Source organism: Hemitrygon akajei, chromosome 4, assembly GCF_048418815.1.
Source record: "Hemitrygon akajei chromosome 4, sHemAka1.3, whole genome shotgun sequence".
NCBI classification, from domain to species: Eukaryota; Metazoa; Chordata; class Chondrichthyes; order Myliobatiformes; family Dasyatidae; genus Hemitrygon; species Hemitrygon akajei.
In genome coordinates, this window is record NC_133127.1 from 175,295,633 (window position 1) to 175,319,299 (window position 23,667).

At 42.2% G+C, this 23,667-nt stretch overlaps 3 protein-coding genes across 4 annotated transcripts in view; 1 reads left to right on the plus strand and 2 right to left on the minus strand.

The window, feature by feature from the left end:
* The window catches only part of alg8 (ALG8 alpha-1,3-glucosyltransferase), a 61,976-nt gene that overhangs the window by 36,858 nt on the left and 1,451 nt on the right, over positions 1-23,667 (minus strand). The gene's annotated exons all lie outside the window — the stretch shown is intronic.
* lipt1 (lipoyltransferase 1) lies at positions 6,409-11,525 on the minus strand. The gene has a single exon (XM_073044037.1). It carries the CDS (start codon positions 11,296-11,298, stop codon positions 10,171-10,173), a length of 1,128 nt encoding a protein of 375 aa, XP_072900138.1. The 5' UTR covers positions 11,299-11,525; the 3' UTR covers positions 6,409-10,170.
* Positions 20,356-23,667, plus strand: part of tsga10 (testis specific, 10) — a 165,958-nt gene continuing 162,646 nt past the window's right edge. For both annotated transcript variants that reach the window (XM_073044038.1, XM_073044039.1), the window contains exon 1: positions 20,356-20,549. The gene's annotated coding sequence lies outside the window, so the exon portion shown is untranslated. The remainder of the gene's footprint in view (positions 20,550-23,667) is intronic.

Sequence of the window (23,667 nt, forward strand, 5' to 3'; positions counted from 1 at the left end):
GCCTTCTGGGGCAGAGCATTCCACATATCCACCACTCTCTGGGTGAAAAAGTTTTTCTGCATCTCTGTTCTAAATGGACTACCCCTCATTCTTAAACTGTGGCCTCTAGTTCTGGACTCACCCATCAACGGGAATATGCTTCCTGCCTCCAGCGTGTCCAATCCCTTAATAATCTTATATGTTTCAATCAGATCCCCTCTCATCCTTCTAAATTCCAGTGTATACAAGCCCAGTCGCTCCAATCGTTCAACATATGACAGTCCCGCCATTCCGGGAATTAACCTTGTGAACCTACGCTGCACTCCCTCAATAGCAGGAATGTCCTTCCTCAAATTTGGAGACCAAAACTGTACACAATACTCCAGGTGGGTCTCACCAGGGCCCTGTACAGCTGCAGAAGGACCTCTTTACTCCTATAGTCAATTCCTCTTGTTATAAAGGCCAACATGCCATTAGCTTTCTTCACTGCCTGCTGTACCTGCATGCTTGCTTTCATTGACTGATATACAAGAACACCTAGATCTAGAGACCAATCTTTGCTCTTAGTAGAAAACAAATAAGTTTGAGGAGGAAATTTCAAGAGCTTGGGAGGCATGGTTACTAAAGTGGGGTAAAGAAAGCGGGGAAGACACAAAAGGCGGAGGAAAACGTGATTTTTGTAAAGATCTATGGTGGAAGCAGATTGCAAAGGCAAGGAGGGCAAACTCTTGGAGTGGAGTTATTATCGACCTGGATGTGGGGGTAGAAGGATGGGTTGGCAAGTTTGCAGACGACACAAAGGTTGGTGGTGTTGTGGATAGTGTAGAGGATTGTCGAAGATTGCAGAGAGACATTGATAGGATGCAGAAGTGGCTGAGAAGTGGCAGATGGAGTTCAACCCAGAGAAGTGTGAGGTGGTACACTTTGGAAGGACAAACTCCAAGGCAGAGTACAAAGTAAATGACAGGATACTTGGTAGGGTGGAGGAGCAGAGGGATCTGGGGGTACATGTCCACAGACCCATGAAACTTGCCTCACAGGTAGATAGGGTAGTTAAGAAAACTTATGGAGTGTTAGCTTTCATAAGTCGAGGGATAGAGTTTAAGAGTTGCGAGGTAATGATGCAGCTCATAAAACTCTGGTTAGGCCACACTTGGAGTACTGTGTCCAGTTCTGGTCGCCTCACTACAGGAAGGATGTGGAAGCATTGGAAAGGGTACAGAGGAGATTTACCAGGATGCTGCCTGGTTTAGAGAGTATGGATTATGATCAGAGATTAAGGGAGCTAGGGCTTTACTCTTTGGAGGGAAGGAGGATGACAGGAGACATGATAGAGGTGTACAAGATATTAAGAGGAATAGACAGAGTGGACAGCCAGCGCCTCTTCCCCAGGGCACCATTGCTCAGTACAAGAGGACATGGCTTTAAGATAAGGGGTGGGAAGTTCAAGGGGGATATTAGAGGAAGGTTTTTTACTCAGAGAGTGGTTGGTGCGTGGAATGCACTGCCTGAGTCAGTAGTGGAGGCAGATACACTAGTGAAATTTAAGAGACTACTGGACAGGATTATGGAGGAATTTAAGGTGGGGGGGGGGGTTATATGGGAGGCAGGGTTTAAGTGTCAGCACAACATTGTGGGTCGAAGGGCCTGTACTGTGCTGTACTATTCTATGTTCTAATACAGCATCCTCCCCTCCGTGCAATACAATGCTCACCAATTATCAACCCACCATCCTCCCCTCTGTGCAATACAATGCTCACCAATTATCAACCAAAAGAGTACAGTCAATGTTTCAGGCCAAGACCCTTCAGCAGGACTGGAGGAAAAAAGACGGGGAGTCAGAGTTACAACGTGGGGAGAAATGCAAGGTGAGAGGTGAAACCGGGGGGTGGGGCAGGATTTAGTAAAGAACTGGGAAGTTGATTGCTGAAAGAGATACAGGACTGGAGAAGGGGGAATCTGATAGGAGAGGAGAGAAGGCCATGAAAGAATGAAGAGTGGGAGGAGCACCAGAGGGAGGTGATGGGCAGGTAAGGAGATAGAGAGAGGGAAATGGGAATGGGGAATGGTGAAGGGTGAGGGGCAATTACCAGAAGTTCAAGACATCAATGATCATGCCATCAGGTTGGAAGCTGCCCAGACGGAATATAAGGTGTTGTTCCTCCAAACTGAGTGTGGCCTCATCGTGGCAGTAGAGGAGGCCATGAATGGACATTTCAGAATGGGAATGGGAATGGGTGGCCTCTTAGAGATCCGGCTTTTTCTAGTAGATGGAGCGTAGGTGCTCAGTGAAGTGCTTTCTCAATCTGCGTCAGTCTCACCGATATACAAGAGGCCACACTGGGGGCAGTGGATACAGTAGATGACCATAACAGACTCACAGGTGAAGTGTCGCCTCACTGGGAAGGACTGTTTGGGACTCTGAATGGAGGTGAGGGAGGAGGTGTAGGGGCAGGTGTAGCACTTGTTCCGCTTGCAAGGATAAGTGCCAGGAGGGAGATCAGTGGGAGGGACAAATGGACAAGGGAGTCGCATAGGGAGCGATCCCCGGGGAAAGCAGAAAGTGGGAGGGAGGGAAAGAAGTGCTTTGTGGTTGGGACCCCGTTGGAGATGGCGGAAGTTCTGGAGAATTATGTGCCCGACGCGGAGGCTGGTGGAGTGGTAGGTGAGGACAAGAGGAACCCTATCCCTGGTGGTGTGGCAAGAGGATGGGGTGAGGTCAGACATGCGCAAAATGGAAGAGATGCGGTTGAGGGCAGTGTTGATGGTGGAGGAAGAGAAACCCCATTCTTTGAAGGAGGACATCTGGAACGAACAGCCTCATCCTGAGAGCAGATGCGGTGGAAACGGGGGAATTGAAAGAAGTGGGCATTTTTACATGTAACAGGGTGAGAGTCAGTGGGTTTATAACAGACATCAGTAGTTAAGCTGTCTCCAGAGACAGTCATAGAGAGAATGAGAAAGGGGAGGGAGGTGTCAGAAATGGACCGGGTAAATTTGAGGGCAGGGTGGAAGTTGGAGGCAAAGTTGATGAAGTCAATGTAGCAGTCATCAATGCAGCATAGGAAAAGTTAGGGAGTGACACCAGTGTCAGCTTGGAACGTAGACTGTTCCATGTAGCCAACAAAAAGGCATGCATAGCTGGGACCCATGTGAGTGCCTTTTGTGTGAAGGAAGTGGGAGGAGCCAAAAGAGAAATTATTGAGAGTGAGGGCAAGTTCCGCTAGATGGAGGAGAGTGGTGGTGGAGGGGAACTGGTCGGGTCTGGTGTCCAGAAAGAAACGGAAAGCTTTGAGGCCTTCCTGGTGGGGGATGGAGGTGTATTGGGACTGGACATCCATGGTGAAAATAAAGATACTCAGGGCCATGGAACTTGAAATTATTGAAAAGATCAAGAGTGTGTGAAGTGTCACGGATGTAGATAGGAAAGGACTGAACCAGGGGGATAAACCTGAGTCGATGTCTGCAGAAATGAGTTCAGTGGGGCAGGAACAAGCAGAGATAATGGGTCTACCTGGACAGACAGGATTGTGGATCTTGGGTAGGAGGTAGAAACGGGAGGAGTGAGGTGCACAAACAATGAGGTTGGTGGCAGTGGATGGGTGATCCCCAGAGATAACAAGGTCAGTGATTGTGTGGGAGACCATTGCCTGGCGCTCCTTGGTGGGATCCTGTTCGATGGGTAAGGAAGAGGAAGCGTGCATTTTTTTTCCAAACACGATTCCTTGCAGAACCCCTACCGACCTTTTATAGAACTCCAGTTAATAAAACTTGGGGTAGATACCTGTAGTTAGAATCTCTTTTCCAGAGCAGAACTTTAAGGTGAGAGGGGGCAATTTTTTTTTCTAGCGAGTGGTAGGTCCCCAGGACACACCCCCACAGTTTGCAGTGAAGGCAGACACAATGGTGGTATCAGACAGACACATGACATGAAGAGAATGGACAGAGATGAATTATGTACCTGCGCTGTTTGATTTGGGAACATATCTACCCATTTTCATCCTCACTTTGGAGACTTGTTCTAATATATAAAAGGGAATATATTTAAAGGCATTAGATCACCACCTGGCCTGGTACAATTAAATACAATATGGATTTTCAAATATACCATTGGAGGGGTCTAGGTTTTAGTACATTTTAAAAAAAGATATGGAGGGGCAAGGACTTGGAGGGATTTCAATACATTAATCAGATTTTAAAATTAATGCATTGGGTACAGGGATCCTGGTCATAAAATAGACATAGGTGCCTATTTAACCCATGATTATCACATTTCAGATTCTTCCTGAATCAACTACAGCTCAGCATTCAATACCATCATCGCCTCAAAACTAATCAATAAGCACCAAGACCTTAGCCTCAATACCTCCTTGTTCAATTGGATCCTGGATTTCCTCATTTGTAGAGCCCAGTCAGTTTGGATTGGTAGCAACATCTTCTGCACGAGCTCCATCAGCACAGTCTGTGTTTAGCCCCCTGCTCTACTCGCTTTACACCTATGTCTGTGTGGTTAAGAACAGCTCCAACACCATATTCAAGTTTGCTGATAACACCTCTGTTGTGGGCCATATCGAAGTTGGTGACGAATCATCATGCAGGAGGGAGATTAAAACTTTGGCTGAGTGGTGTCATAACAACCCTCTCTCACTCAATATCAGAAAGACCAAGGAGCTGATTGTAGACTTCAGGAGAGGGAAACCAGAGGACCTTGAGCCAGTCCTCATCGGAAAATTGGAGGTGGAAAGGGTTAGCAACTTTAAATTCCTGGGTGTTACTATTTCAAAGGATCTGTCCTGGGCCCAACACGTAAATACAATTGTGAATAAAGCACAGTAGCACCTCTACTTCCTTAGGAGTCTGCGGAGATTCAGCATGACATCTAACACTTTGACAAACTCCTATAGGTGTGTAGTGGAACGTGTACTGATTGACTGCACCATGGCCTGGTATGGAAACACCAATGCCTTTGAATAGAAAATTGTACAAAAAGTAGTGGATTCAGCCCAATACATCATGGGTAAAGCCCTCCCAACCACTGAGCAAATCCACATGAAACGCTGTTGTAGGAAAGCAGCATCCATCATCAGAGATCCTCACCACCCAGGCCATGATCTCTTCTCACTGCTGCCATTAGGTAGAAGGTACAAGGGCCTCAGGGCTCACACCACCAGGTTCAAGAACAGTTACTATCCCTCAAACATCAGGGTGTTGTTTACACACTTTGTTGTCTTCTGCACTCTGGTTGATCTCTCATTGATCTTATTATAGTTACTAATCTATAGGTTTACTGAGTATGTCCACTGGAAAATGAATCTCAGGGTTGTATATGGTAACATATGTACTTTGGTAATAAAATTTTCTTTGAATGATTCCTTAAGACATAGGAGCAGAATGTTGGCCCTTTGCATCTTCTCCGCCATTCCATCATGGCTGATTTATTCTCTCTCAATCCCATTCTACCACCTTCTCTCTGTAACCCTTGACACACTTACTAATCAAGAACCTATCAATTGCCACTTTAAATGCATCTAATAATTTGGCCTCCACTGTTGTCAGTGGCAACGAGCACCCTCTGGCTAAAGAAATTCCTTATTTCTGTTCTAAAGGGACATCCTTGAACTCTGAGGCTATGTCCTCTGATCCTAGGCTCCTCCATTATAGGAAACATCTACTCTGTCTGGGCCTTTCAATGTTCCCCGAGCCATCAAACGGTCCTCACATGTTAACCCTTTCATGCCTGGGATAATTCTTGTGAATCACCTCTGGTCCTCTCCAATGCCAGCATATCCTTTCTTAGAGAAGGGGGTGAAAACTACCCACAGTACTCTTAAGTGAAGTATGACAAGGTCTTATAAAGCCTCAGTATTACATCTTTGCTTTTAGATTCTAGCCCTCAGAAAATGAGTTTTATCACCACTATCCTGGATTAAATGGTACTTTTCACTATTAAAATTAATTTAAGTGAAACGAGTGTCTCGGTCAAGGACAGCGTTCGCTGCCCTTCCCCACAGGCCTTAAAGAAGATGCTGAACTGCCACTGGGATAAATGATGTCTCATACTACTTTAAGGCAGAGTGTGATCTCCCTCCTACCCAAGTCTCTGAGGACGGAGTTAATCACTTTCGGGGGTCTCTCCACAATGATTTACTGAGTTACTGCAATACATTGAGGATAGCACACAGTTAATACTGACACTTCTGTGTGACATTATTATGTGCTGAATAAATGCATTTTATTATGAACAAGGTATAAATTTAATATGAGGAAAAGGCAAACTGGTGAGTAAGTTTTATTTCTCATTGGGAGTATGGTACCAGAATAGTGGAGTCATGGTTAGAACTCACAAAAAAAAATTATATTACTTTCACAGCAAGCAAATGGAACTAATTCAAAAGCACAGAGCATAATTCTCTGCTCCAAACTTTATCTTCTGATCTCCCTGCTTTGTCATCTTAGAGTAAAACAGCATAGAAACAGACCCTTCAGCCCATCCTGTCCATGCCGACCCTTTGCCTATTAAGATAATCCCACTTGCTCCTATTTGGCCACATCCCTCTAAACCCCTCCTATGTATGTAACTCTCCAAGTGTTTTTTGAATGTTGTTATTTCTCCCTCTACTTTGCAATGTTCTATGTTAGGTTGCCCATTTGATTACTAATTGGATCAGCACCACTTTGTGGGCTAAAGGGTCTGTCCCTGTGCTATACTGTTCAATGTTCTATGTCTCCTTAAAATCCTTCCCTTCCGACAATGTTTTTCTCTCACTTAGTTTTTCTATTTCCCTTGGTCAATATAGAGTCACACAACAATTGTATAGGAGGCGTTTGGATGTCATGTTAGTACAAGCTCAATGCAAAAATCAGAATCAGGTTTAATAATACTGGCATATATCGTGAAATCTGTTGTTTTACGGCAGCAATACATTTTAATACATAATAAAAATTATTAGAAGTACAGTGGGTTCTGGATAATTGGGCCATCAGTAAGTCGGAGCAACCACTTATTTGGGATAACACTTAAAGAACAAAAACTAATTGAGAAAATAGTTGGATGTCCTTAATTTATTTAGATTATACCGCTTAACTGGGGCAGGAGACTGCTGCCAGTTTCTAACTTGCGTCAATTGTGTATACCTGCATCGCTCATTCACACAACAGAGCGAACAGTTTTGAATAGCACCAGTTGCATCTGTTTGTGTTCAAGAAGCAGTGATTTATGTCACTGATTATTGGCGAGAAATCAGTAACAAGTTAACTTAGAACTTACTTTGCTCACTGCGGTTTCAAGCATTCAGGCTTGGAGATGACAGAAATGGCCGGCAGTGAAAATGAAACGATTTCACTACTTCAGCAAGTTGGGAATTACATTGAAAGTATTAAAATGTTACAATGAAAATGAAGATTCGGAGGATTCAATTGTCAAAAGCATTGCATAAAGGCAGTCCATTCTCTGCACTACACATCTACACTGATTTTGTTCATTTACAGTCAATCAGGAGAGTACTGTAGCGTACTGGCTGAATTCCTCCATCAATAACTATAAAGAACTGATACTCAGCTTTACAATACTGTTGTAGTATTTGTTCTGTATTTCAGTTAAATACCTAATTTGTTACTCAATTAAATAGCAGTTTATAGATAAATTAAATAAGCAGCACAAAATGAGAGGAAAAGATACTGTCAGGGCCACAGGATAGGGATGGGCCAGTGTTCAGCTAGCTGCTCCACAAGGTTTACTCATCTCTACGCTGAGCTGAGGCTGTGGGTAACGAGCTCCAAGACTGGCTACGATGATGACTGGCTTCATGGCTGCACACTCACTTCTGTGAAATTCAGTTCTGAACATTGTTTGCTTACTTTTATTGTATTCATTTGTATTTTTTTTCTACACATTCAAAGTTCAAAGTAAGTTTATTATCAAAGTACATACATGTCACCATATACAGCCCCGAGATTCTTTTTCTTGCGGGCATACTCAACAAATCTATAGACTAGTAACTACAACAGAATCAACAAAAGGCCGCTCAACTTGTGGATTCAATCAGAGTGCAGAAGACTCCGAACTCTGCAAATGCAATAAGAAACAATAATATAAATAAATAAGCAATAAATATCAAGAATAAGAGATGAAGAGTATTTGAAAGTGAGTCCATTGGTTGTGAGAACATTTCAATGATAGGGCAGTTGAGTGGTTATCCCCTTTGTTCACAGACTGATGGTTGAGGGGTAGCAACTATTCCTAAACCTGGCGGTACAAATCCTAAGGCTCTTGTATCTTCTTCCGACGGCAGCAGTGAGACGAGAACATGGGCTGGGTGATGGGTGTCCCTGATGGTGGATGTTGCTTTCCTGTGACAATGCTCCATAGAGATGGGCTCAGTGGTTGGGAGGTCTTTACCTGTGATGGACCGGGCCATATCCATTACTTTTTGTAGAATTTTCCATTCAGGGAATTGGTTTTTCCATACTAGGCTCTCATGCAGCCAGTCAATATACTCTATAGGAGTTTGACAAAATTTTGGATGTCATCCCGGATCATCGCAGACTCCAAAGGAATTAGAGGTGCTTCCATGCTTTCTTCATAATTGCACACATGCTCGATCCAGGACAGGTCCTCTGAAATAATAACACCTAGGAATTTAAACCCTCTCCATCTCCGATCCTCCAATGAGGATTGACTCATGGACTACTGGTTTCCTTTGCCTGAAATCTATAGTCAGATCCTTGGTCTTGCTGACATTGAGTGAAAGGTTGCTGTTATGGCACTACTCAGCCAGATTTTCAATCTCCTCCTGTGTGGTGATTTATCACAATCATTGATTCAGCCTACGTCAGCAAACTTGAGCATGGCATTGAAGCTGTGCTTAGCCACATGGTTTTAAGTGTAAAGCAAGTAGAGTTGGGTGTTCGACAATCTTTTTTAAAAAATTGGTTCTATTGGGTTTCCTTGTTTTGTGGCTGCCTGTAAGGAGACGAATCTCAAGGCTGTATAATGTATACATACTTTTATAATAAATGTACTTTGAACTTCACAGTCATTTTCAACACTCAAGTAAACAAGATGTTTGTTTTCACAATCCAGAAGATTGTGTATATTTCTGAGATGATCTTCCTTTTAAATTGCAGAAATATTTCAGCACAAATTTAATTTCTTCAGTGACCTAGAATGGGATTTTAAATCTCTGGATTAATGTTCGAGGGCTCTGTAAAAATACTCCAGAAGTGTGGTATCTGCAATAAATTGGCAATGCCGTAAATACATAGCGACCAAGGCAGCATAATTCCAAAAATTTCCAATTTTAATTTAAAATTAAGCACCCTGTTTCTATTCACACGGACAAAACCCTGACAGTTGCTGGAAATCCAAAGCAACACACACAAAATGTTGGAGGAACTCAGCAGGACAGGCAGCATCTATGGGATAGCAGCATCTCAGCCTGAAACGTCAACTGTTTACTTCTTTCCATAGATGCTGCCTGGTCTGCTGAGTGCCACCAGCGGTTTGTGTGTGCAGTTACACTTGGTGCCCACTTTATTAGGTACACTTGTACCTTGCTAATTAATGCAAATATCTAAACAACCAATCATCTGGCAGCAAATCAACAAATAATATGACCTAAGTAACTTTGACTGTGGAATGGCTGTTGGTGCCAGACAGGGGGGTTTGAGTATCTCAGAAACTGCTGGTCCCCTGGGATTTTCATGCACAACAATCTGTAGAGTTTACAGAAAATGGAGTAAAAAAACAAAAGAAAAACGAGCGAGCAGCAGTTCTTTGAGCAAAAGTGTCTTGTTAATAAGTGAGGTTAGAAGAGAATGGCCAGACTGGTTCAAGCTGACGGGAAGGAGACAGTAACTCAGATAACCGCTTGTTACAACAGTGGAGTGAAGAGGAGCCTCTCTGAACACACAATGCATTGAACCTTGAAGTGGATGGATGACAGAGACAGAAGGCCAAATCAAGTTCATTCCTGTACCCAATAAAGTGGCCATTGAGTGTATTTTCATATTTAATTTAATAAAGTGGAGTATAAAAGATAAAATATTTTGGTAAAATTCATCTTTGCTTAAGAGTTATAAAACAGAACAAACCTTCTCTAGATTCAAGCTAACGGCTTGTAGTTTCAGCTGTGTTAAATTCAAGACTATCCAGTTGTACAGTGTATCCTCTACAATCATTCAGACCAAAAATTACATAATTGCCATAACTTGCTCACAAAGTAAATTCCATTTATTATGGAGTACGCTATCCTGGGGACAAACCCTTAAGTGGGAATTTGCCAAAACCATCGTTTCAGTGGGACAAAACTTGCTGCCGATGAGGTCCGTGGCCAGCTGGTCACACATTTCTGATGGCAGCCAGTCAGACAAGACATCAATGTTACAGGTTTCAATCTGGCCACGATTGATGTTCATAGTCAGTTTAACTTCTGCCCTCGATAAGTTATGGTCCACAGTGAAGGTGTGACAGACACTAAATGTGGGTGTTCTTCCATAGATCCAGTCCCAGCTTTTAAGCTCTTGTGTAAACTTGTCAACTCCTGGTAGCACCAAAGAGTCTTTGGGATCAATGTGCAAGATTTGGTTTTGGAGGCCATGGCGCCTTGAGTACTCGGCTGCAATAGCGTCCATCAAGATGTCGCAAGTGAGAGTGGGATCCTCTTCCTGGAGGTTTTTCACAATGGCCGGTATACTAGGGGTAGCATTGCTTTTCAGACCCCGATGAGGAGTGCGGAGCACAGAGGACAATAGGGAGCTATCTGAATTACAAAGCAAGGTGCAATGGTGGTAGGCAGTTGTCCTTCCGATCTTGGAGGCTGTCCCCGAGATCTTGAAGGCACGGTTGAGCAGCAGATCCAGCCTGTCTGTGGCCATGATGTCCAAGTGAGGTCGAATTCTCTTCAGGGCAGAGATGATCAGTTCCAGGTTGCCGCGCCTGTCGTATCGCTTCTTGGAGGTAAAGAAGGTCACGTTAATGTTGCCCAGGTCGTGGTAGACGGTGCCTCCCCCGCTTCTCCTGCGGCTGAGCTGAACGTCCTTGTGCCTCATGAGCTTCAAGTTGCATTCTTGCCAGGGGTTCTGGTGGCGGCCGATGACCACGGCCGGGCTATTCCTCCACAGCAGGAGCACCTCCCGGTCCTGGGGCTGCACGCACTGGTGCAGCCAGTCCTCCAGCCCCAGGTTCTCGTAGACATCGGTGGATAGGGACTTCAGGACGAGGGCGCCGGCCTTAGGGTCTTGCAAAGCGGTCAGAGTGGTGTACCGAGCAGGGGAGAGCCCTCTCCATGCTGCTCGGAGTCCGGCATGCAAGTAGGGCATCAGGTGGCTGCCAAATCCAAGCAGGGGTGTTAGCACGCAGCGTAGGTTCAGGGAGCAGACCGAATTGTGAGGCGAATTCCCTTACCTGATCCTCTCTCCAGTGCTTCCACTGTTACCGCACTTCGTTTCACTTTGACCCTTCAGCAGCGTCTGTTACTGCAATAGCGCCGAGGGTGGACATTTCGCCCACGCACGGCGCCATCTACACGCGGGAGTACCGCGCAACACCCTGCGGATGTTATACAGGCAATTCCTTGTCGGGGTGGATTCTGGGATAGCTCCACCTCCATTACTGTAGCCGAAACACAGGCAAATCCGACAGTTAGGTCAGAATCAGAATCCTGCTTATTAAGTCGTGAAATACGTAGCAGTAGTATAGATCAAGACGTAGATAAATTACAATAAATTACAAAAAATGAACAAATAAAAAGTACAGAAGAGGAACTGCGAGGTAAGTGTTGATGGGTTCATGGACCATTCAGAAATCTGATAGCAAAGGGAAAGAAGTTGCTCATGAAACGTTATGAGGATCTTCAAGCTTCTTTATCTCCTTCCTGGTGGTAGTAATGAGAAGAGAATCCTGGCTGATGACGGTTCTTAATGTTGACTGTTGACTTCTTGAGGCACTGACTTGTGAAGATGTCCTCAATAGTGTGGGGAAGCTTGCGAGTGATGGAGAAGTCTAAAAACCTCTGCAGCCTCTTTCGATCCCGGGCATTGGACCCTCCATATAAGACAGTGATGTCACCTGTCAGAATGCTCTCCACAGCACATCTGTAGAAATGTTCTAGAGATAGCATGAGGCACAAGATACCACAAGTGCTGGGACCTGGAGCAATGTACAACATACTAAAGGACATCAACAGATCTATGGAGAGAAACAGACATTTAACCTTTTAGTTCTGGAAGTCCAGATGAACAGTCTTAACCTAAAATGTCAGAATCAGAATCAGATTTACTATCGCTGTCTGATAGGATTTGAAATTACAGTGTAAGATATCAGATTAGTATAAATTACCAAGTAAATGAATAGTGTAAAAATAGGACTAATGAGGTAATGTTCCTGAGCTGACTGTCCATTTCTCTCCATAGATGCTGCCTGATTTGACTGTCCATTTCTCTCCATATATGCTGCCTGATTTGACTGTCCATTTCTCTCTATAGATGCTGCCTGATTTGTTGAGTTCCTCTAGCATGCTGTGTGTTGGAGCAGAAAGCACACTGGCTTGGGGGAAGGGAAGGAATAAAGAGGAAAAGGTACAAGTTACTAATTAAAAAATCACAACAATATGAGTACTGGAAACAGAAGCTTGGATACACACAAGAGTGCAGATGCTGGCAAATGTGGCAAAAAACACTGATGACAAGCACCATATTTTGCCTGAGGCATTAAGATTGAATTCTCCAATTTCAGTTAACTTTCTCCCACTGTGTCACTTTCTCTCTCCTCCTGGTCTATCCTCACACACCAAACTCCCAGTCTCTCTCTCTCTCTCCCCCCCCCCCCTTCCCAAGTCCCTGACCCTGTTTTTTTCCCCACCATATAGCCTTCCACTGGGTCTCCTCTCCAACTCGTCCAGCTGAGTACCCTCTCCAAACCTTCCAGCCAGATCCCCTCTCTCACATTCTTCAACCCTTCCAACTGTGTCTCCTCTCCAACTCTTCTGACCGGGTCCCCTCTCTCACACTCTTCCAGCTGTGTCCCCTCTATCACACTCTTCCAACTTGGTCCATCTCCAACTCTTCCAACCAGGTCTCCTCTCCTAATCTTTCATCTGTGTGTCCCCTCTCCAACACTTCCAACTGGGTCTCTTCTCCAACTCTGCTGGCTGGGTGTACTCTCTCACACTCATCCAACTGAATTCCCTCTCCAACTCTTCCAACTGTGTTCCCTCGCCCCGCTGTTCCCATCTGCCTACACCACCTTCTGTATTTGGTTCCATGATCCACTTTCCTTCTGTAACAGGTTCCATCATCTGCAGCCCTTTATTATCTCCACTTGACACCTGCCAGCCTCTGTTGCTATTTCGAGTTTTCCTTTCTCACCCGCCCCCATCTGAATCCACCTAACGCTTTCCAACTCTGGCCCTACACCATGCCCTCACCTCTTCGCACTGGCTACTTCCCTCCTACTTCTCAGATGAAGGGTCTTGTCCTGAAATGTTGACTGTCTGTCTCCCTTTACTGATGCTACTTCGTCCACTGTGCTCCCAAATATTAACTATCCTCAGTTCTGGCCTTGTTTTCTCAGAGGGAATATAGAGGGCTAGTTTCAATGGGTAAATCCACATAGACTATCACAAACACATTATAATAACCATTGCCTACTGTTAATATTTTACGACAAATTTTTGATGTTGAAGTCTGACTTTTAGTGAACAATTTAAAGCTACATTCAGTGGCCATTTTATTAAATACCTCCATTACCTAATAAAGCAGCCACTGAGTGTATCTTCATGGTCCTCTGCTGCTGTAGCCCACCCACTTCAAGGTTTGCCATGTTGTGCATTCAGAGATGTTCTTCTGCACACTTCTGTAGTAATACTTGGTCATTTGAGTTGCGGTCACCTTCCATCAGCTCAAACCAGTCTGGCCATTCTCTTCTTGCCTCTCCTCTCTCATTAATCAGGTGTTTTTGTCCACAGAACTGCCACCAACTAGATGATTCTTTGTTTTTGCACCATTCTCTGTAAACTCTAGAGACTGTTGTGCGTGGAAATTCCAGGAGATCAGCAGTTTCTGAGATACTGAAACCACCCCATCTGGCACCAACAATCATTCCATGGTCAAAGTCACTCAGATCACATTTCTTCCCCATTCTGAACAACAACTGAATCTCTTGACCACATATGCATGTTTTAGTCATTGAGTTGCTGCCACATGATTGGTTGATTAGATTGACTGATTTGCATGATTGAACAGGTGTACCTAATAAAGTGGTCACTGTGAGAAAATTTCCTGCAGGGAAGCTGATGGAGTTAGGTGTAGATTTTTTGTTACAGTATATTCTATTGAACCTTTTTTGTTCACATGATATGAACATAGCTGGCAAGGCAAGCATTTATGATCCGTCTATATTTCCCCCAAGGCAGGTGAAAATCAATCATATTGTTGAGTCTGCAGTCATAGATAGTCTGCTTTGCAGGCAAAGTATACACTGCACTTGGAATCACGGGGGAGAAAAGAAGGAGAACCATTCCTACCGCCACAGATGCAGCAGAGAAAGTGACTAGATGGCTCTGGATAAAGAGGGCAGATCCGTGGGTTGCTGCTAGGGCACAGGCTGGGGTCTGATCAACCCCGGTCGGGTCTCCTGGGCAAGGGTGTATGATATTGAAAGACCTGAAACTCTTGACGACCCCAGGTAACATCTCTGATGATGTGCCCTAGCTTAGCATCATGCAGACATTTCTGTAAGAAAAGAATGTGCCATGTAGGAAAGGCAGATACCTTCCCTAAATTCTAGATGAGCTTTTGTGACAATTGGCTCATTTAATGACCATGAATACTGATTTTACATGTATAATGAAGGGTAATCTTTTACAATTTCAATTAAATTTCTTATTGAATATGAACACGCATTTTTCTAACACATATCCGAAGTAAAATAAAAATGCTTTGGATTATTAATATTCATAGTCCCGTTGTCATGGTCTCAGATTTATGATGACTGAATAATTAATACAATATTTTTATTAAGACTATTGAGAGAATGTTATTGTTGCTTATCCCAATATTTACAACTAAACCACTTGAATTAATCGATCCCTTCCAAAGCGATGCATTGAATAGGATTTTGTCTTCTGTCTCTTATGTTGCTGAGCAACCATTCTGCTTTGAGACATAAAAGCATTGTCAGAAATACAGCATCAATAATGCTTAGGAAAATCTCAACAAATGTTCATAAGATGAATTGAGAAGGGTCTTCTAAAATAATCTACCATTATTTTTCTTTAGAGAATCAAGCAAACAATTTGTTATTTCATGTAAACTTGCAGTTTTTAAAATCATCAATAGATTTACCTTATTAAACTCTACTGTATCTGTGTTAACATCTAAAAATATAATGAATGCTCACAGGTACTTTAGAGTGAAAGGTGAAATAGTTAAGGGGTATCTGAGAGAGAGCTCCTTCACCCAAAGGGTTTTGCAAGTGCAGAAATGACCTGCCGGGGAAAGTGGTAGATGTGGGTTTAATTACAAAATTTAAGAGAATTTCCGATATGCACGTAGATGGACGGGGTTTATAGGGATATGTTGCAGGTGCAGGTGGATGGGACTAAGCAGATTAGGTTGGAATGGACTAGATGGGCCAAAGAGCCTGTTTCTGTGCTGTAATATTCTTTTATTCTATTCCTCTGTATTGTCAGGCTAAGATCTCAGCAGTTTCTGAGATAGTCAAACCAGGCACCAACAATCATTCCACAGTCAGAGTCACTTAGGTCACATTTCTTCCCCATGCTGATGTTGGGTCTGAACAACAACTGAACCTCTTGATCATGTCTGCATGTTTTATGTATTGAGTTGCTGCCACATGATTGGCTGATTGGCAGGTGTATAGGTGCTTCTAATAAAGTGGCCACTGAGTGTAAATTTAAATACTATGTAATTATGCTGCTCAACCTGCAGAATATTTCTATCATTTTGTTTTTTAACATCAGATTTCCACCACGTGCAGCATTATGCTGTCAGGCTACTCAAAAGGAGTTTGTGTAACCTTACATTGTCGCTTAATGTTTTCACAATTTTATCAATGCATTGGAGAGCACATCCTCTGAACTACAATCTTGTACATCAATGACGGGTAAGTTACTGGAGGGCGAGACAGGAAAACATTTAGGAAAGTTAAACCAGGGCAGGATTTACACTGTAAACAACAGGCCCCTGGGGAGTGTTGTAGAACTGAGATACCCAGGGTAGAAGTACAGTACTGTGCAGAAGTCTTGGGCTCATATATATAGTGAGGGTGCCCAAGACTTTTGTACAATACTGTGACTTCTATTTACTGCCTGCAATGTAGAATTTACAATAAGAACTGATGACTGGTTCTGGTTTGAATTGATATCTACTATATTCACATGCGTCTAGAATACTCCCTAACAGCAAGCATAAAAGGCATCGAGCTCACCAGGGAGTGAACCTCATTGCCATTTACAGTACTGTAGATATAGCATTCTTGTTTTCATCTGACAAAACGCTGAGTACTAGACTTGGTGTATCGTGTTGCAACTGTATAGGATGTTGGTGATACTTCAGCTGGAATTTTGTGTGCCTTTCTGGCCACCAAACTACGTAACAGGAAGCACGTGATTAAGGAAGAGGCAGATGCCAAAAAGATTCACAAGGGTGCTGCCAAGACTAGTCTCTCCTTAAGTTACAAGTAGAGACTATTTGTCCTGAAATGTAGATGAGGGGTGTGCTTACATTTGTTTCTAAACTCCTGAGGAGCATAGTCCTTTTCCCAGGGTAGGGGAGTCAAAAACTAGAGCACATAGGTTAAAGGTGAGCGAGGAAAGATTTAAAAGGGTCCAGAGGAGTAAGCTTTTCACACAGGCGATAGAAGACATGTAGAAAGATCTGCTAGAGAAAGTGGTTGTGAAGGATACAGTTACAGTGTTTAGAGGAAATTTTCACATGTTCATGGATAGGAAAAGTTCAGAGAGATATGGACCTGATATATGCAAATTGGACTCGGTCAGAAAGGCCTCATGGCTGGCATAGACATGTTGGGCTGAAGGGCCTTTTTCTGTGCTCTGTAACTCTATGACCATGACTCTAATTCTAATGGAAAGAGCAAACTCCCTTGAAATGAATGAGTTAACAGTATCAATAGAAATAAAAGAATCAAAAAAATTCCTTCAGATCCATCAACCAGTTAAAGTTGAGAGGCTATAAAGGTTGTTTTAAAGGGGAAATGTCTCAGCAGTTGTAGGAAGGAATAGTCTTCTGCGTTTGATGTTCAGGTGAATTGCAGAGAGGAATGTGTGCGTCAATGTACTATTCTTTATCCATCATATTAAAAATAAAAGAAGTTTCAGTGCTCAAGATTCAAAGTAAATTTATTATCAAAGTACAACATGTACAACCATGAGGTTCATTTTCTAAACACTTAGGCTCCATTTATTCTGTATAACAGAAGCATTGCAATGCAGACACCATGCAGTCAAAGCTGGAACCATATTTTCTGATGTGTCATGTATTTGATTTCCCCCGTGCTTTGTTCTTGATGTGGACACTCCTACAACAAAGCCAATCTTTTGGTTGTCAGGTCTACAAACAACCATTATATGAATATACATCAGCAGTTACTCACAACCTGGACTCATTACTTTTCTTTCTATTTCTCTTTCTTAGACCATAAAACCATAAGACATGGGGGTGAAATTATGCCATTTGGCCCACCGAGAATGGTCCACCATTCCGCCATGGCTGATAATTGTCCCGCTCAATCCCCTTCCGGTAAGATGGCAGTGCGCCCGGACATGGTGACCACTTCGGGTTCAATCAAAGGTGTGCTTGTTCATCCTGTATGTCTCTTTCACGATCACAAGTCGCTGCTGGAAACCAAGAACGTCAATAATGCAGAACCATCCCATCGACGAACTCCTTGATAGTGATGGAGCTGGACTTACTGTGTCCAATTGTGTCATTGCCTGGACTTGTTGCATACTGTTGTGCCGAGATGGTGTACGGTCCAAAAAAAGCTGTGAGTGATTGTCTTGGATGCTTTCATTGTCATCGCAAGACCCTGTTGGACATTAGTGACACAGAGTTCAGTTCACTGGTTCATTGGTGTGATCAATGGGGGAGTTGTGTTGCCTTGGTTGTTGTGTGGATAAAGCCCCCATGCCTCAGAGTTGCCTGTTGTGGTCACCAGAGCTGACTGGATTTTGTACTGGGTTGAGAGCAGGCACCTACTATTGGTGCTGATCTCTGATGCTTATTCAGTGCTGCCCTCTGGTGTTCACTTGGTGGAAGAACTAGCATGACAGCTCAGGGACTTGAGTTAGACAGTTTATCTTTTTCTCTTTATGACTGCATGTTTTCTAAAATTGTTGCCATATATGCTATTAATGCTGCGTGCTGTGTGCTGTTGGTAACGTGTTTTGGTATTTGGCCCCAGAGGAATGCTGTTTCATTTGGCTATGTTCATGTACAGTTGCATGATAATTAAACCTGAAACTTGTGTTGTCCCCATGACTTGCGATGCCCTTTCTAATCAAGAACCTATCAATCTCTGCTTTAATTATACCCAATGACTTGGCCTCCACAGCAGTCCTTGGCAATGAATTCCACAGATTCACCCCCCTCTGGATAAAGAAATTCCTCCTCATCTCTTTTCTAAAGGGACATCCCTGTACTCCAAGTCTTGCCCTCTGGCCCTAGACTCCCTTACTATAGGAGACACCATCTCCATGTTCACTTTGCCTAGGCCTTTCAATATTTGATAGGTTTCGACAAGATCCCAAGTCCCTTTCCACCTCTGGTTTCTGAATTTTCTCCCTGCCTTTATTCCTACTACAGAAGTGCATGACCATACTATATTCCCTGTACTATATTCCATCTGCCATTTCTTTGGCCACTCTTCTAATCTGCTTTCTCAACACCACCTGCCCCTCCACTGATCTTTGAATCATCTGCAAACTTGGCCACAAAGCCCTAAATTCCATCACCCAGATCACTGACATATAACATTGAAAGAAATGGCCCCAATACCGACTCCTGCAGAACCCCTTTCTTCTTTTCTCCTACTTCAGAAACTACTCTTTCCATTTCTCATACTTCTCTTTCTATCTCAGTATTATTTATTTACTTTATTTATTATTATAATCTTTTTTGTATTTGCACAGTTTGTCATCTTTTGCATATTGGTTGTTTGTCAGTATTTTTCGTGTGCAGTTTTGATTGATTCTATTATATGTTCTACTGTGAATGCCTGCAAGGAAATGAATCTCACGGTATATATGGAGACATATATATACATTGACAATAATTTACTTTGACTTTCTATTTGGCAATCTCATTCATCTTAAGATATAGGAGCAGAAAAGGCCATTTAGCCCATTGAGTCATTTCATCATGGCTGATCCATTTCCTTCTCAGCCCCAATCTCCTGCCTTCTCCCTGTATCCCTTCACACCTTGACTAATCAAGAATCTATCAACCTCTGCCTTAAATATCCCCAGTGACTTGGCCTCCACAGCTGCCTGTGGTGATGGATTCCATAGATTCACCATTCTCTGACTAAAGAAATTCCTCCTCATCTCTGTTCCAAATGGACATCCCTCCACTGTCAACATGCTACTAATCCAGGGGTTTCAAAACTTTTTTAAGCCATTAAGCAAGGTGTCCATGGACCCCTGGTTGGTAACCCTTGTACTAATCCAAACAAGAGAGAATATGCAGACGCTGGAAATCCAAGCAACACACACAAAATTTTGAAGGAACTCAGCAGGCCAGGCAGCATGTATGGAAAAAAGTATCGTTGACACTTTGGGCCCAAAACATCGACTGTACGTTTTTACATAGATGCTGCTTGGCCTGCTGAGTTCCTCCAGTATTTTGCGTGTGTTGCCTGTACTAATCCACATGAGTTTCAGCTAAACAATGGCAGATATTGGAACAGTTTCTCTTATTGTCTTTATCCTGTGAACAGCATACATAGATGTAAGAGGGATTGGCTAACCTTTAATGGAGTTGCAGGTTGTACTGACTGGGTTGAATGAATTAGGTGGGAGTTATCATGGGTCAGATGGATAGAATGTAATTCCATGAGACCACTGTCATTTCTGTCTGTTTTAATGGATAAACAATGGTCACAATCTTTAGCTCTGCATGGGGCATTATGTGCCAGAAAGCTCAGCGGCTGCAGAACAAACGACTTTCTTCAACAGTTGACTACTCAACAGACTCAGCTTTTTTACATAATGCCTCTGTTAATGATAAACTATTAAATGCTCAGTCACGGAGATCAGTCAGCATTTGATAAACGTGAATTCCCCTATAGCAAGGTCAACCATGAAAGGTTATTACAGTATCCATGGAATCCAAACAAACCTTATTAAGTGACACAAACTATCCTACCATTAGCATGCAGGCATTATCCTTTTAAAGTTCAGGACTCATCCAGGAGAGACAATATTACACTTTTTGAATTGGAATTAAAGTTGATGAAGACTGTGCTTTCAGAATTAGATTAGAAAGAAGAATGGCATTCCAGTTCTTTCAATGGAAAACGATCTGTATCTAAGGTTGGTGAATATGCTTTAATAAATAATTGGAGAAAAATAAATGGGGAAAGTTTATCAGTACTGTTTCAAGTTAACACTTGCAGTTCTGTGTTATAGCTGAGGAAACTGTTTTTTTAACTGATATTCAAATTCGGTGCGTAGTATAATTTGTATTTGACACTAAAGTTTGGAAGGTAGACTTATTTTTGAACTTCCTTGGATGAAGGGCAGATTTACTTCTTGTTCAAATTGGCTTAAGAAAGTGGTGATTGGTCTTCTGCATCAATTCAATAGATTTCTTAACAATTTTGGAAAAATTAGCTGCATCAAATGTAGTCAAACATTGAACTAATCAGGAAGAGATGACCAGGTTACCCCTTCACGGAGAATTGTGATACTTTTCCCCCTCAATTCACTAGCTCTTGTATATTTGTACTAATTTCCTTCTGTTAATGTACGAGCATGTGGTCGTGAACATGAGGTTGATGACTGCTTGAATAGCTACCTTCATACAAATAGATCTTACAGTATCTGAAAACACAGCTTAAAATTGAACATTTCTCTAATTGCATCATTTCTAGAAGTTTCTTCAATAGCCAAAGGTTAAGGGTGCAAGGCATGGCTAGTAATTATCTATGGACCTCTTGCTAGCGGTGGCATAATGAGAAGAGAAAGAATGCAGAGATTAGGGAAATATGAGTCATAATGGAACATTTTAATCTCTCCAGCGGGGAGCAATAGACTGGACTGGATAGCAAAGGCATCGAACTTTTAAAATACATTTAGATGTCTTTGTAGAAGAACATTATCTTGGAGCCAAAAACACTGAATGAGAATCCAAAAGAAAACATATTGCAGTATTGGAGACCTGAAATAAGTTGCACCACCTGGCTCAAGGACAGCTTCTACCCCACTGTTATCAGACTCTTGAATGGACCTCTTTTATGATAATCTACCTCGTTATGATCATGCACTTTATTGTCTACCTGGACTGCATACTTTTGGTAGGTTCCTTAAGGTTGCTATAGCCTTGGGTGGTAATCAGGATAGGGTCCGACTACCTATGAAATGCTCTCAATGACGTGCGCCTCAAATATCCACTGATAACCAAGTCCAGCTCTTGACCTTCATGTGTGGCTTAGCTACTAATCCCAGCAGAACCATTTCTACTGACAGGAGATAAGCAAAGGTGGGTTACTGGCATCTTACCACCAGTTACTTCAGGCAGATGGGGCTCGTCAGCCATGGGTGGCAGCTCATCTAGGAGAAGGAAAACTCTGATCTCAAACATTCCCTGCCTTGTGGCTACACCCACTCATAGACTCATGAGGAAGGCTTCAGGAGTAAACCCCAAGGCAGTCCTATGTGGAGTTCAACACTGACCAGCAACTTCTGCAACATCTTTGGTGCCAAATTGTATTGGTCAGTTGTTCCTTTGGGTTCATCAGATGCGCAGAGAGGGGGATTCTGGGAGTCTGCTACATGGGCAACAGCTTGGTCTCCATATCATACAGTCCTGGCTTGCATATTTAGGCAGCTGGATGGAACATTCATGGTCAATGCTGACCAGACGGTTTGGCATCTTTTACACTCTATTCTGCATTGTTATTGTTTTACCTTGCTCGAGCTCAATGCACTGTGTAATGATTTGACCTGCATGAACAGTATGCAAGACAAGATTTTCTCTGTACATTGGTACAGGCAACAATAATAAACAAATACCAAAATGCTGGAAGTACTTGGCAGGTCTGTGGGGAGCAAGAGAGAAAAAAAATTAATGTTTCAGTTGATGATTGCAAGCGCATTTTTCAGATAAAAAGTCACCATCCTGAAACTTTAATCTTGTTTCTCTCTCCGCAGATGCTGCCTGGCCTGCTGAAGGTTGAATTTTTTCTATTGTACTAGTTTTAGTACATCCATGAAAAGTTTTGACTGCGCTCTTTCAAAGTAGTCATTTAAAATAGATTATGCAACAAGGTTTAGTGATGAATAAAATGGACAGCAGTATGACAGGGAGGGTGCATCATAGGAAGGCTGATGGCAACATGATGATTGACTTTGCTGTTAGATTTAATAGGTCAAAGCGTAAATGGTAAGGTGTTGCATTCAAGCAAAGCAGACTTGAACAGGGTAAGAAATAAACTGATTATGATAAACCAGACTAAACTATTAATAAATAAATAACATGTGTAGAAAGTATTCTAAGTATTTTATAACATAAATCCTAAAAATAGAGGGTCCACATGTAAACTTATGATCAAATGATGTATACAGCAATCCAAACTGAAGATAAACCTCAAACAGTAAAAGCTTCATGCATTCATTTAAAAATAAGAAATGTGTATTCATTAAAAACTAAATTCATTGAGACTTTTTAGACAGAAAGAAAATTGATTTTTCTGGATTAGTATTTTGTTTCTAGTGGAGAAATAGATAAAATACCAACACTATGATGTACTATATTAGTTAAGTAATAGTTAGGTATAGCAATATAAGCAAAAGTAGGAAAATTTAGGCTAACATTTAATTGAAAGATGCAGTATTATGGAATATTTTGCTATAGGCCAAAATGCATTTTTTTGTTATTGCTTTATTATTTACAGTATGCTATTGACAATAACAAACAGTAATGGAAAATAGATAAGACAGTTAATTAAAATTTCTTGATAAGTAGAGAGGTTTTACATCATAGAAGTCATTTATACAAATCTACAATTCTCAAAATTCTGTTTAGTAGCAGTATATACTGACCCAAGAGTCGATCAATGCATCAAAATTTAATTCCTTTCATGTACTTGTATTAGTACATTGATGATAAAATTTTGTCTGCATTTAACTTTAAAATAAATTATTTAACGTATGAAACAAAATAGCATGGACAACAGCCAGCAAGCTCGAGCAGGAACACAGATTCAGATGAACTTTATTGTGTTGATTTAAAAAATGCGTAGCAGTGATTGGTCATGAAAATACCCGGTTAAGCTACCGGCCTAAGCTTGATGCTGCTATGCTGCTCCTATCAGAGAGTTAAGGTCTTAATAATTGTGATATATACTTATTAGATTTTGAGCATATGTATTTCTGGTAAACTGCTGGAATTTATTAGGTATAAAATTTCAGTGTTTAGATAGTAATTGCC